This window comes from Carettochelys insculpta, chromosome 7 (genome assembly GCF_033958435.1).
Source record: "Carettochelys insculpta isolate YL-2023 chromosome 7, ASM3395843v1, whole genome shotgun sequence".
Lineage (NCBI taxonomy): Eukaryota > Metazoa > Chordata > Testudines > Carettochelyidae > Carettochelys > Carettochelys insculpta.
In genome coordinates this window covers 44,763,444-44,779,011 of record NC_134143.1, presented here as the reverse complement: position 1 = coordinate 44,779,011, position 15,568 = coordinate 44,763,444, and the positions used below count along the sequence as shown (strand labels likewise).

Genomic DNA, 15,568 nt, shown 5'->3' with positions numbered 1-15,568 from the left:
GCAGTAAAGTTGCACTTTAAAGACTAACAAAATAATTTATTAGGATGCTTTAGTGTCTAGTTTTTCAACACAGAGATGGAGTTAAAAGATTAGTTGTGTTTTTTATGTATTTGATCAGAAGAAATAGAAAATCAAGTGTATTGAATTTGCTATGACTTCGACAAATTGATACACCTGGAAAATATTTGCTAGCTGTGTTCTGTGTTGCATAGAAACTCTGAAGAAGTACTTACTTTAATCTTCCCTTTCTTTTGCTGTTGCCTGACACAAATTTTCTTTAAAAGTCCATCATTTCTCTCAAGATATTTATTTCATGGGTAGTTCTGACAATGTGTCAGAGATCAGACTAGCAATATCAGTTAGTTTTAAGTGCCTAGACTTGCACATTCTCTTTTCATTTTCCATGCTTTAACCTTTTATCCTCTGTGAAAGACTGCATTCCAAGCAGCAGCAGACTCCAGGGATCATCATTTTTTAAATTCTTTGTTAGCATTAATAATTCATGGAAGCTTGGATTAGATATAGGCTATGCAGGCTTTTTGCCTGAATTGTGGAAAACAATTCTCTGCTATGACAATTCCCTGTGTTTGTCTGTCTAAAGAAGATTACCACAAAAATTAAAAAACTGTTCATGTTCCACTAATTTATTTTTGTTTCTCTCCTTCACAGAGATGGGTTCTTTCAGTGTTATGCAGGAAAATTAGGTCAGATTCTAAAACCTTACCAAACGAAAGATTATCAAAATATGCTGATGTAGCCTACCCCTTCCTTGGTTATTTTTTCTGACATGTAAATGACCATCAGAATATAAGATAAATGTTGCTAAGGTGTTACTTGGGGCAAGAAATGAGTAACTCTGTATAACCTGACCTAGTTCTGATCTGCCTAATTAGTTATGCATAGCTGTTATGAGGAAAATATGCTTCAAATGAAAGTCTTTTGCCATAGGTTAACTGATTAAATGGATATGTATTCAGCCTGTATTAAGCTTCCTCACTTAGCAATGGCCAACACTGCAGGGTTTTGTAGAGTATAATTATGACTTTTCATGGAATAGATTCAATTGTATATTGTGGTTAATTTTCCAGCATGTCAGTCATTGCATCTGAGAGAGGACTCCTATCATGCATGAGTTCTCCCAGCACAAAGAAGAGGAAATATGTATACTCTTATGATGTGGTTTGCAGACCCCTCACTAAGACTGAAGGGGTGATGGAGCGGTAGAAGGCCCTGCCTGTAGCAGCTGCAGAGCAAGCTACAAATAGGGGACCTGTTTGGAATGGGACTCTGGCAATCAAGTTGTGGGGAGAGTGAAAGAGGCTTTATAAAGGGTGGAAGCCAGTTAGTACCTTCTAAGACTGAGGAATCCACAAGGGAAGAACTGTGGTATGGCCCATCCTGTCATACAGAGACCTGATGCCTTTTTCTCTGCCCCTTCTCCCTAATAAGGAGGAAATCATGGAACACTGAGAAGACAGCTTGGATGTTCCAACTGACTATCTGACTGAAATGTCTTGAACAGTCTTCTAAAAAGATGGAAGCACAGGTCTATAACCATTTCCCAAACCAAGGGACCCTGGTCTGTGGTATCAGCCAGAGGGAACAGAAGAATCCCTTAGGCCCTGGGCTTGGGACCACATGGATAGAGATTGGCCTAGAATCCTTGCCTTTCCTTCTCCCCCTCATCCAACACAGTGAAGGACAGAACCAGAGAGTACCTGACAAGGCCCCCAAACCCCTTTGGACTAGGAAGACTGCTGTGACCCAGCATCCAACTGGGCTAGCTGGCCTCTCAGTGAACCCTGCTACAATCCTCTGACTTGCTTTCAAGGTTCTGTGTTATAATACATGGTGCTTGCTAAATTGACAGTGAAATCTAAATGAACAAAATTTGTGCTAAGGGAACTGCTACTTGGCCCTGGGACATCATCAGGGAGCTTTCCAGTCAGAACATTTTAGTTCCAAATTGCAGTAGTCCCCTAATGCATGTGCCTTGGCTTTCCTGTACAGTACCTCTTTACACATCACAAGCTTCTGTTGGTAATGGCAGATGCGGTGCCTCTCAAGCAGAGCACGAGAGAGAAAACATGCCTGCTACAGTGGGCTCTTTCTCTCCTTTTCTTCACCTCTTGGAAATCATCCCAACAGCCATGAGGTCTGCTGAGCGAACTCCTCAGAATGATTCTCAGCCATTGTGTGATAAGCTGGGTATCTGAAGGATTGATAACAGCCAGAAGCACAACTGAATGCACCTCTTGTGAATAGGAGGTACCAGGAGCATCTATCCTCCTTGTGTCTTAGTTCCAATCTGATCAAGCTCCCTAAATCTAGCATTCTTATATGCTCATGTGGGGACAGAGTTTCTACCCATTGCCAAGACTCACCACCATCGTCAAGCCAAGTTCAAGAGCAGCCTGTTATTAGGAGCCAAAACCCACTATTGTTGTTATTATTATTATTATTATTGTTATTATTATTATTGGAACCTTTGAGAAGTCAACTGTAATAATGCCAAGACACAGCATAACAAGAACACCTCCTGGAAAGATTCACAAAGGAGTTTAAAATTCCATGCAGACTCACGCTTCCCTTAAAGACTTCCAGAAACCCGAAGTTGCTAAGGATTATAGGTGAAGAAATGTTTAGGACATTAATTTGAATGGCAGAACAATTTGTAGACTTCTCTTTTTAAGAATGGAAAAGTTTCTCTACTTGACCAGTCCCCAGAAAGCCTCTAGAGAGGAATAAAATCAGTTAATCATTTGTCACATCCAGATGGTAAGAAAATGAACAGTTTCACTATTGGGCTCACTACCCAGAAATGTTCTTACAGGAATATAAATTAATTCTTAATATGCCATGGCCAGATGGTAATTCGTACCCTAGTAATTAGGCAAGGTCTTCTGCATTGCTTAACACTGGATCTGGCCTTTTATTTTGTCCACCATTAGTCAAGGCTCAGAGAAAGCTAAATGAGTCTGAATGTCAGCTTCCTCTTATGATTTTGGAGAATGCTGATCTCTTGTAGTTCTAATGTAAGGGCTAATGTTGTGCTAGTGAATATGTGCACATGGAGCTTTGTGAAAATTGAGTTAATTAGCAAACAAAAACTATGTTTAGTAGTAAAGATTAGGCAAAAATTCAGGCAATCAGAAACTTAAAAAAATGCAAATAATAAGTTAAGGGGAAAGACATGTAATTCCTTTCCAGATTCATACCCCACAATGCTATTTATAATGCAACCCAGTAATCCATTAGGTTTTCATATCTCTGTTCAGCAAATACCCATAGCAACTTCATCTTCATGGAACTTGCAGACAAATGGAAAACCTTCACAGTAATCTCATAAGTCTAAGGGGGTAGCCATGTTAGTCTGCATCTGCAAAATCAACAGGGTCCTGTGGCACCTTAAAGACTAACAGATTTATTTGGGCATAAGCTTTTGTAGATAAAAAACACTTTGTCAAATGCATGGAGTCCATCAGACAAAGTGGTTTTTACCCGTGAAAACTTATGCCCAAATAAATCTGTTAGACTTCAGGGTTCCACAGGACCTCTCAGTGATTTCATATGCTTTTATATCAATTATAGCTAATGGGTTGGTTCATCAGTATATCATTTGAGAAGTTATTCTGCCCCAAGACCACTGAGGTATTTTTTTTTAAAATATTTTATTGAAAAACAGTGTCAAAGGAAAGTTTTCAGCCAGCTAGAAGTTTCTTTTTCTCCAGCTGCCTGTGAAGGTGATGTGAAAGTATTTACGGTCTGAAAATATGAATTGTATTTAGGAATCATTATCAACAGGTTAATAGTATGGAATTGACTAGCTGAGACGTTTATCCTCCATTGTTTAAGGGACAAAATAAGAATGTAGGAGATTGATTGATTTCACTCAGACCATTTTGCTAATAGAGTAAAGCACCAGTCAAAATAGTTTATATATGAGGAAATTGGGCATGTTCATGCAAGTAACATGTTGTTTCATTTATTTATTACAATTTAAATTGAAAAACAATGGAAATTTCTCAGGACATTTAAGATGACAAAAGGTAATAACTCTGGTTTAATTCTTTTTACTACACAATGGCCACGTGTACACGAGGCCCAAACTTCGAAATGGCCACGCAAATGGCCATTTCGAAGTTTACTGATGAAGCGCTGAAATGCATATTCAGCGCCTCATTAGCATGCGGGCGGCCGCGGCACTTCGAAATTGACGCGCCTCGCCGCCGCGCGGCTCGTCCCGACGGGGCTCCTTTTCAAAAGGACCCCGCCTACTTCGAAGTCCCCTTATTCCCATCAGCTGGGACTTCGAAGTAGGCAGGGTCCTTTTGAAAAGGAGCCCCGTCGGGACGAGCCGCGCGGCGGCGAGGCGCGTCAATTTCGAAGTGCCGCGGCCGCCCGCATGCTAATGAAGCGCTGAATATGCATTTCAGCGCTTCATCAGTAAACTTCGAAATGGCCATTTGCGTGGCCATTTCGAAGTTTGGGCCTCGTGTACACGTGGCCATTGCCTTTAAAAGTAGTGAAAATCCATACAGATAATTTGAAGATGCTCCAAACACCTTTTGATAAGATCTTGTCTTAACTACTTCAACTTTTGTTTTGATATCAGTTAGACAGTTACTGAACTAAGTGATATCATTTTATTGTGCATATTTAATCACCTTGCTCTCAGCCCATCATTCATTTATTAGCGCAACTAACATTTTGAATCACTGAGCGGATTTGACAGCTGTCATTTTTGTAAAGCAATAAAAATTTTCAGGGACATGTTGCCTTCCCAAATGCTTTTGAAATCTAGACTTTCTTCATAAAAATGCATTGTCCTGAATATCATAATGATCAGTATTCAGTTCTGGATCAGGGACAGATGTAAGATTTAATATTTTGTGATTTAACTGTTAGCAAGCTTTTTTCAATTATGTAAATTTTTCATGGTAGATCATGTCTCTTTACAACTTCAAGTACCAATATGAATTATGTTAATGGCAATTTTGAGTACCTTTTAAAGGGTTTTGTGTAGTTTATGGTAATGAGTATAATTAACAAGGCAGCCCCAGAATTTATGAAATGGATGGACCATGACACAAGGATCTCCCAGTCTAAGGAAAGACACACAAGTTAGAGGAAGGGGAACAAAGTGTTTTTATTTCCAAGTAGGTTTGCTCTATGTAGGTTTCTAATCAGGAATATTTGTTCTTCATATCGCAGCAGTAGTGCATCTTGAATAATGACTTAAACGTTGTATTTGCTTCCTAAAATTTAATAGTAATGGGTTTTTTTTGGTAAGATCCATGAAATTACACTCATTGGGTGAAATTCTTGTCCAATTGAAGTCAATGTTAAAACTCCCTTTGACTTCAGTGGGTTGAAGGGTTCAGCTGGGTTAACATGTTGAAGTCTATGAAAAATAGTACCAATAAAATGAAGAAACAATTCCTAAAGCCTTGTAGAATATTTGGCACACAGGGTCAATATATTAGTATGGTTTGATACTGCCTAGAATTTTCAATATTGAGAAAGCTGATAGCAACTCCTATATTTGAGTTCCTTGCTACTCCATTATAATAGGTGTCTGGCTATCCCAAAAGAAGGAGACGAGACACTTGATATGGGTTTAATCAGGCCACAACTTTTAGATGTCTGGGACTATCCAGCAGATAACATGTACAATGCAGATAACCCTTCCTTGTTTTCTCCCATAATTAACTGGGAGGGAGTGTCTTTAATAGCCCCCTTCCCTTTGCCACCCAGGTCCATCCAGAAGATGAACTGCCAGTACCTTACAAGCCCCGTGGAGCGGGAGGGGAGGACTTCAGCCAATTCCTTCCTCTTTTCATCCAGATCCCTCCAGCAACTCCATTGCTGTGACCTTACCAACCACCTCTCTTACAGGGTGAGGTGGATTGTAATGATGTGAGGTTGGCTCCATGCCATGCCAATCATAGGATTCGCTGACTAATCCCTGCTCACTCAATTACCAAGCTCCTCTTGATTAAATTGTTTTTCCAACACATTTATTAGTTATTGTATGCCTTCTTTTAGGAGTTCCTACGATGAACATTCACTAAATAATGAAATACTGCATGTTGATGTACAACCTACTGCCTACCATCACACTGGCCTTCTTTCCAGTAGTTGTATGCTCTCCCCTGCCTCCACAACCATCAAGAATCGGACCAGCCAGGCAAATAACCCCACAGCTTAAGATGCATGGAGATGATTTATGTGATTTTTTTTTACAAGTAGTAACACCTCTACTGTGTGCCGAAAGTCTTTCATATGCGACAGTGAGCAACCCCAAGCTGAACATATGTCTTTTCTTTGTCCCTTGAAATGCTGTTCAGATATTCTGGAGTTGCACAATACTTTAAAAAAATTGTTGTATGCATTCCTCAGGAAACTGTTGACATTTTGCCAAAATCACTGGAGATCATAAAAAGCAGGCCCAATGCAGCTGCTGCAGCGGCAGCAGACAGTGGTCTGGGAATACCTTGAAGCTGCCAAACCAGTTGTGGGGCACAGGACAGAAGGATATGAAGGCCAAATTAAGGTTACAGTTGTTGACTTTGCTGTGTAAATAACACTCTATTCATGGAGCTTTTTGTATGTAACTCATTTGGGACAATCCGTATAGAGACACCTAATCTATGTTCATGATGATGAAAACTTCATATTAAATCACCGTGTTCCTCTGTCTGTATAACAATACACATATAAATGTGGTTTTTCATTTTCCTAGAAAAGCACTAAAAGATAACTTTGCATTTTTCAAGTAACTAATATCTACCATTGTATAGATTAGGTTTGGTCAATAACTTGTATTTTTTTATACATAGTGAACTTATCTTGTCCAGCATTGACATTGGAGCGACTGGATATTGGGAGTGTCAGATCAACAACTCCTATGGAACCAGTACGAAGCAAGTAGAAATTGTGGTACTAGAAACAGCAGCACCGTATTGCCCAGAAGAAAGAATAATTAATAATAAAGGCGATTTCAGGTATGATTTCCTCTGAGTCTGAAATATACAAACATGAAACAAGCAAAGGACTTTGCCCTCTATATAGCTGATGTGTAAGTTCATCTAGGGCACACTGCTTACAACCAGGTTCCCAAATATTTTCTCAGCATGGACCTCATCCTAATGCAAAAAATGAACCTGTGGACTGTTTCCCTCTCATCCATGATTATACAGATATCCTCTGGCAATTGCAACAAGTGCTTATGTGGAAAAGGAACATTAGGGAGATATCTCACTTAGATTTTTTTCTGTCCTTTTGACATGATTTAATTGGAGGAGGAACCAACCCACTGTGACTAGCCAGATCCCTGAGAACCACCAAGAAATGCTCAGTGGTTCCTTGGATGTACTCTGAGAACCTGTGTCATAATGCTTGTAGTATACTATAGGTTATCAGCTTGAGGTCATGGGATGTTTGTGACTGCCTTCTTTTTCATTATGGCTAAATGGAGGAGATGCTGAACACTTTGGGGACTTTTTTGTTTCCCATTGTAACACAGAATCATAGTAAAGGACAGGTTGCTAACCACTGTACTGAAGCATTAAAGGATATAATCTTCAATATACTTCTGCTGTATCCCTACCAGTTAAATTTTGTTTGCTCAGGCGCTATTAGGAGCCATAAACAGCATACAGCTGTTAAGAATATTCCACTGGAGATTTTAAAAATGTAAAGCGAAAACTGTTCAGATAAGCATATTGCTTGAAATGATGTTTTAGAAGTATAGTACCTCAGATCCCAGAATACCTAGAAATATATAAAAAGTTAAGAAAATATTAATAGAATACTTAACCTTGCTTTCAGAAATTCTTGTTCTCGTGAATAAATATGAATATCACCCACTAAGTGTATTTTGTAAGAGACAATATACATATATATATATATATATATATATATATATTGCATTAGTGTAGATTTTTTCCTTAAAATTACGTTATCCTATATCTGAACAAAAGTGGTACCAAAATGGAATTGATACATAATCTCCTGTTTAAAAACGTGATACATTTCTAAAAGTTTTTAATCAAAAAGGGGGCAAATCAGCAACCTTCAGAAATCTGTTAGGGACTCTACTGTGGCTAGAGATTTTAGTTGAAATATGATTTTTGTGAGTTTAAAATTCTAACAGAATTTATTTTAACCTGTCCTGCAGTAACACTAATGTATAACAGTCCAGAAAGAGCAAGACATTAACGTGTTGCCAGATTGATTATAATAGGAGATGATGATGTGTAATAATTAAAAGTAAGATGACCCTGGAGTTTTGCCTATGGGTTTATTTGTTACAGTAAACTCTTTCATATCCGTCAGCCCTGGGACCAGGAGGTTGCTGGATATTCAAATATTCTAGATAATAGAGAGGTATACCTAGCCATGCATAATACTAAAGAAAAACAAAATTAGATATTAAGGAAGAAACATCATTGTATACAGAGTACTATATTTGCCAGCAATAGTACTATTGTACACTGTAAACTTACACTGTATATGGTGTATTTATCTGTGTTTGCTTTTACCAGGCTGTATTTATGGAAAATGTAACTAAAATGTACTTATGGTTAAAATGCCAGTTATTTGAGAGTTTTCAATGATAGAATGCTGGATATGAAATAATTTACTTACTAGCAAAACTACTTTTCTGTCCAGCCCACAAAGGGTGAATTTTGGGTGTTTTTTAGTAAATCCTTTTTAAAATCAGTTGTATAAAATTTGTAGTGATTGTCACACAATGTAGCTTTCAAATGATAACTTTAAGAAACCCATCTAACACTTGCCAGTAAATGTCATCCTTTCCTTTATAAATAAAAGATATTATAAATTCCTCCATAGTACCTCAAACTAATGTCAAGGGCATTTTGCCTTTTTATATAAATCAAAGGAACAGGAATGTGTGTTTCTCTCCTTATTGATCATCTTTCAGAAAGTCCACACATTTATTTTTGAAGCATAGATCAAAAGCATCATGAACTCATATATTCTTTTGGCATTTGAAGGGAATTAATGTGAAATTATAGAGAACATATTTGGAGCAAACTTAGCATTAATGCATGAAGCTTGTTTCAAAGGTTCCTCCTCTGAGATGTAGCTAACATTCCAGTAATTTTTCATGGAACGATCATTTTGAGGTTTAATATCGTAGCAAATTTGTAGTGAGAGAGAAATCTGCCACAAAAGCAAAACTAAAAAGAACTGCCTGTTTAATGGGCAAAAAAAAGCAATAAATGCTGTGGAAGGTTTGTCCATTTAGTTGGCAAGCCCAGGTGGTATCTTTAATTGCCATAGGCATATGCATTGTGAATCAGAATGAACTCATCCAATGAACTGATTTTATGATGTTGGTATTTTACTTTCCACTTACTACAACTCTGTTTTTAGACACTAAAGGTACAAATATTTTGTTTCATTATTCCCAGTTCTAAAGGGCCAGATTCTGCCAGCCTTGCTTATATTAACAAAACAAAAAAGCAGTAAAGTAGCACTTGAAAGACTAACAAAATAATTAGGTGAGCTTTCATGGGACAGATCCACTTCTTCAGACCATAGCCATACCACAACAGACTCAATATTTAAGGCATAGAGAACCAAAAATAGTAATCAAGGTTGACAAATCAGAAAAAAATTATCAAGGTGAGCAAATCAGAGAGTAGATGGGTAGGGGAGAGGGGAGAGTCAAGAATTAGATTAAGCCAAGTATGCAAAACAGCCTCTATAATGACCCAGAAAATTCACATCCCAGTTCAAACCACATGCTAAGGTGTTGAATTTGAATATAAAAGAGTTCAGCAGCCTCTCTTTCCAAAGTAGTGTGAAAATTCCTCTTATATTAAGTGTTCACTTTGCTAAGTAGCCTCATTGATTTTGTGTTTGAGTAAGAATTGGGCCTTTAGCTAATACGGACGCTACAAAACTTTTGTTGCAGCTAATATTCAATTCAAATGCAAGGAGGGATATATGTTCTATTATTTTCCCCGCAACTCTGAAGTGCTGCTCTGTGTTGAGCAGTGATCTGTCAGCTGGGAAAAGGAAGCTAATTTTTCCTTCTAGGCTTAGCTTTGTTTAGAATTGAAAAGATGTGGATGGTTCTGAACCTGTCAGCATATTTATGTAGTGTTCAAGTCAATGTACAGAGCAACAGTAAAATAAGAGTTAATTTACATGTTTAGTCCAAACATTAATAATAGATGTATGCAACATACATCAATGGCGAGCTGCACATTTGTACAACTGCTTGGGTCTAATCATCACGTTGGTACAATTTAAACTAAAGATGTGTCTGGACAGCATTTTGGGGTGAGCCTCCCTGCCTGCTTCAATTGGTTCAGGCTAGTGGGACATTAAAAATAACTGTCATGGCTTTGAAGTTGCAGCTCAGGTTGTGAAGCCCAGGCCCCTCCTGAGACATCAATATCCAAGCTTCACCTTGAGCTGCAACTTCAAAGGGCTCTCCAACAAGTTGTTTCTAGAGGGCCTGCTAGCCTGAGTCAGTTAAACCAGGCTGGAAGGCTCACTCCGAAATACTATGTAGACATACTCTAAGACTGTGTTTACACAACAGTGTTATTCAAAATAATCCATTCCAGAATAGTTATTCTGAAAGACCTTACTTTGAAATAACACAGCTACACACAAGAATGCATTTCAAAATAGCACCCAGCTATGTTGAAATAGCATGTCCAGACACATAGTGCCTATTTCAAAATAGTGCCCTTGAACGCCATGATAGCTTATTTAAAATAGCGAGTTCCGTGTCTCAACAGCTTCTATTTTGAAACAGGCCTTACTCTTCCTGCAGCGAGGTTTATGAAATTGGAAATAACGCATGTGATATTTCAAATTTATTTTAAAATAATGCATGCATAATGCAAACGCTAGCAAAGTTATTTCAAAATAGTTGCTGTTATCTCAAGATAACTTTGTTGTGTGGCTGTAGCCTAAAGGGCCTGACCCTCTCCAAATTTCTAATGACATCTGAAACTCTGTTAAATTATGGTTATGCCTCCTTCCCATTTTCTCCACTGTCCTTTCTGTTTGAACGTCTTTTGCCCCCATTGCCCTGTAGAAGACACAGGATTCAGCCCCAAAAATGAAAGATTCTATGGCATTTGTGAAGATCTTGAAAGTGGAGCAGTAGTACAGAGACACTGTGGTGTCTACTAATTCTCTCTAGCCTAATGAAGCTGTGCAGACTGATGTTATGCCTTTGCGTCCTCTTTCCAGGAGTGACTTGACAGCACAGCAGTGTAACTCATGTAGAGCTCACACTAGCTTATTTATTATACTTTTTAGGAGAAAGCTGCTAGAACATAATTTTCCACTCTTATCTGGGGCTTAGCAGCTCCCTTACCCTACGGCCACAAGTTCTGTGAGTCCCGGATAGTTTGGTTTCTGTGCACTAAGGAGGAAGGGGAAACTTGCAGAGGTGGAAAAGATACCCCGAAAGTTACTTGAGTGAAAGTGCAGCTGCTTTGGGGGAAATGTAATTAAGTAAAGGTTAACTTCTTCTACGAGTGTCCCCATGGGTGCTCCACAATAGGTGTTGGGCTCGCCCCGGCGCCGCAGATCGGAAACTTTCCAGCAGTTTCTCCTGGACTGCGCATGCGCTGGCGCGCGCCGCTCCCTTGCACATCCCTGGCCACGTGCGCAATCCGGTCCCCGCCAGTTCCTTCTCAACCCCCATCAGCTGCAGACGGAATCCACTCAGGCTACGGCAAGAGTCAGCTTAGTTAGAGTTTTTTTAGTGTAAACTGTTGGTGTTTTTCTTGCAAAAAAAAAAAAAGGAGAAAAAGAAGAAAGGACAAAATATATATATATATATATATATAAAGATTTAGTAAAGAGAGAGAGGAGCAGAGAAGACGCGGGGACATGAAGGCCAGTAGGCCTCCGGCCGCGACAGGCTGCGGTCCGCGAAAGGGGAACAGGCACAAATCTAGTGCTAAGTACCCTATTAACAACTCAAAGACTCACTGCGATGTCCTCTTCAGGATTCAAAAAGCGTGAGTCCTGCCGTGAAGCTATGCCGGCCTCCGATGGACATAGTCAATGCATTAGGTGCCTGGAGGAATCACACGTCACCCAGAAGTGTTCCCATTGTGCAAAGCTCACAGCCAGGGCCAGAAAAGACAGAGAAATGCGGCTGAAAATGCTGTTGTTTGATAAGGCCCTCCAGCCCGACGTGCCGGAGAGGCCTCAATCGGAGGGACCCCCTGGACTCTGTAAAAGGAAGGCAGCTTCCCTCACTCCCTCGGTGCAGAAATGGAGGAAGCTCTCTCCGGCCCGATCCCTGCTGGCGGTCACAGCGAGCGGGACGGGCGTAGCACACAGCCTCCAGCCGCAGATCCAAACAAGCGGCAGCACAGCAGCGCACGTGGCAGAGGCTGAGCCTCAGATTATTAAACAGACGGCACGTGCAGCTCCCAGAGTGGCGGCCAGGCAAGCGCCGGAACCGGCGGCACCGCCACAAGCGGCACCGACCCCCGCGGTGCCAGTGGTGCAGGGCCAACAGGCACGCAGCCTGCAGGCACCGGAGGACGTTATCCGTGCAGCGCCGCAGCTGAGCATGCTGAGCGCAGCGCCGGCAGCGGGGCCGAGATCCCCGGCACGGGAGGGGGTGGTGCCAGCCCCGCAGGGGAGGGGTAAGGCAAGAGCAAAAACCCGGCACCGCAGCCCTTCTCCGGACAGGGCTGCAATGCTTCTCTCAACAAGCCCTCCCCTTATGCTGCGCACGCCACCCAGAAGACATGGGTCTCCTCCAGCCTACCCAGAGCCTCCTTCTCCGTTCCTCCAACCAGCGTCACCATGGCTTGGGCCACCTTCACCTTTTCTGGGATTGGATCCCTTGGAGTACTATCACAAACCAGTTTTACCACTGTCTGAATCATCGCGGAGATCTCGCTCTCCCAGACACCGGGGGTACGCACCCCGAGAGTGGTCCAGGTCTCCATCCCAGGAACCGTGCCCGTGCTGCCATGGTCGCTCTTACCATGCTGGGCACAGACACCACAGGCATACACCTAGGGGCAGGTCCCACCCCCGACCGTCCAGTACCCCTGCGGACACTCTCGGATGGGGACGGAAACACAGCTGTCTCAAGGGGAGTTGATTTTGGAACCCCGAGACTTTCCTTCGCAAGCCTTGAGCGAGTGGGTGTACCATCGACCTCAAGACCCTGAGAGTTCGAGGGAGGCTTACCCTAGCGGTTCCTCCTTGTCCTTCCCCGACGAGGCTACGGCCCTCGGGGACGTTGCTTCACCGGACGACCTCAAACAGTTTCAGGAGCTGTTTAAAAGGGTGGCTTTCACGCAAGGCATCCAAACAGCAGAGGTACAGGAGAAGCATCACAAACTCCTCAAAAATGTGAGACCCCCAGCTTCATCCAAAATCGCTATCCTGCTCGATGAAGACATCATGGAGTCAGCCACCACCATATGGCAGACCCCGGCTTCCGCTCCACCTACAAACAAGAGAGCGGATAAGAAATACATCGTCCCAGCGAAGGGCATGGAGTTCCTTTTTAGTAACCCACAACCAAATTCATTGGTGGTAGAATCGTCTCAGCAGAGATCAAAGACTTCCCAGTACAAAGCGGGGGGGTACGGACAGAGATGCCAAGAAGCTAGAGCTGTTCGGCAGAAAGGTGTACTCCTCCTCCACCCTGCTGTTGAGAATGGCAAATTATGCAGCTCATCTAGCGAACCATAATTTCAACAATTACTCCAGGCTTACTTCTCTCATGGATTCGCTTCCGGAAGATAAGAAGCCGGTGCTGAAAGCGATTGTGCAAGAGGGCTATGCAGCTTCGAGGACAGGAGTCCAGATCGCCCTGGACGTGGCAGACACGGCGGCACGCTCAACGGCTACAGCAGTGGTCATGCACAGGGAATCCTGGCTTCAGACATCGGGTATCCTGAGGGATCTGCAGGCGAAGATTGTTGATCTCCCCTTTGACACGCAGAAGTTGTTTGTAGATTCAACCGATTTGGTCCTTCACTCCAGTAAGGACTCAAGAGCTACACTCAGAACCCTGGGTATTTATACCCCTCCATACAGGAAGAAAAAGTATTACCCTCAGCAAAGACGATACCCGTACCAACCACAGCGTGCTCAGTACCAACGGGGCTACGACCAAGGGCGACATAAACAGCAGCAACAATATGGAACTCCTAGGCGATGTTCCCAACAAAGCCATGCATCCTCGGGGCAGGCCCAAAGGCAACAAGTTTGACGGGCAGGTCGAGGGCTGCACTATCACTACCATCGCTCAATGCCATCCCCAGCTAATGTTCCATCATCGCCTCCGACCGTTCCACCCCCAATGGCAAAAGATCACCACAGACAAATGGGTACTGGAGGTCATAGCCATGGGTTACGCGATCCCCTTCCAGTCGCTCCCACCGCCGAAACCTCCGCCCAGGCCCCACCTCAGGGATGCTTCCCACGAGGCGAGACTCAAACAGGAGGTGGACCACCTTATGTTCATAGGGGCGGTGGAAAGAGTGCCGGAGAGATTCCAGGGGAAAGATTTTTATTCACGATACTTCCTTACAGAGAAGAAAACAAGAGGCTGGAGGCCCATCTTAGATCTTTGGGGCCTCAACCGGTACTTGCGCAAACAACGTTTTCGGATGATCACAGACGCCTCTATACTCACGGCACTGGACGATGGAGATTGGTTTGCAGCCCTCGACTTACAAGATGCATATTTTCATATAACGATCCACCCGGCACACAGACGCTTTCTCCGTTTTATGGTCGGCAAGGAGCATTCCAATACAAGGTTCTTCCGTTCGGCCTCTCCTCGGCCCCCAGAGTCTTTACCAAAACCCTGGCAGTGGTGTCAGCCTACCTGCACAGACAAGGGGTATTTATATTCCCATATCTGGACGACTGCCTACTGAAAGGGGCCTCGAAGGCAGAGATACTACGCATGATACGCGTAACAGCAGACACGTTTTCTTCGCTGGGCCTAGTCATCAACCTTGCGAAGTCCAAGACCGACCCCACACAAGACATAGAGTTCATAGGGGCACGTATAAACTCTATTACAGCAAGGGTCTATCTACCCGACGCCCGCTTTCACGCTATCAGTTCGCTGGTGCAAGTCATTACATACAGCCCCACGGTGCCGGTCTTAACATGCTTGCAGCTGCTAGGCCACATGGCGGCGGCAACGTTTGTGGTGCAGAATGCCAGACTGCATATGCGCAGCCTGCAACATTGGCTGGCGAGCGTCTACAAGCCGGCATCCCACACTGTCTGCAGGGTGGTGTCGCCCACGACAGAGGTGCGCAGATCCCTGCAGTGGTGGGTAAACCCCAAGAACATGCTGACAGGGGTACCCTTTCACCAACCACAAATCTCTATTTTTCTTACTACAGACGCTTCCCGCGTAGGATGGGGAGCTCACATCGGCGACAAAGTGACGCAAGGACTATGGTCCCGTACGGAACAGTCACTACACATAAATATACTGGAGCTCAGAGCAGTGTTCAACGCCTGCAAACACTTTCGAGACCACATACAAGGCAAAGTAGTCGGG

General features: G+C 42.7%; 1 protein-coding gene across 2 annotated transcripts in view; it reads left to right on the top strand.

Moving 5' to 3' along the window:
• ADGRA1 (adhesion G protein-coupled receptor A1) overlaps positions 1-15,568 on the top strand; it is a 513,902-nt gene that overhangs the window by 261,663 nt on the left and 236,671 nt on the right. For both annotated transcript variants that reach the window (XM_075000431.1, XM_075000430.1), the window contains one exon: positions 6,843-7,007. In XM_075000431.1, coding sequence (XP_074856532.1) covers positions 6,843-7,007 — 165 coding nt within the window. The remainder of the gene's footprint in view (positions 1-6,842; positions 7,008-15,568) is intronic.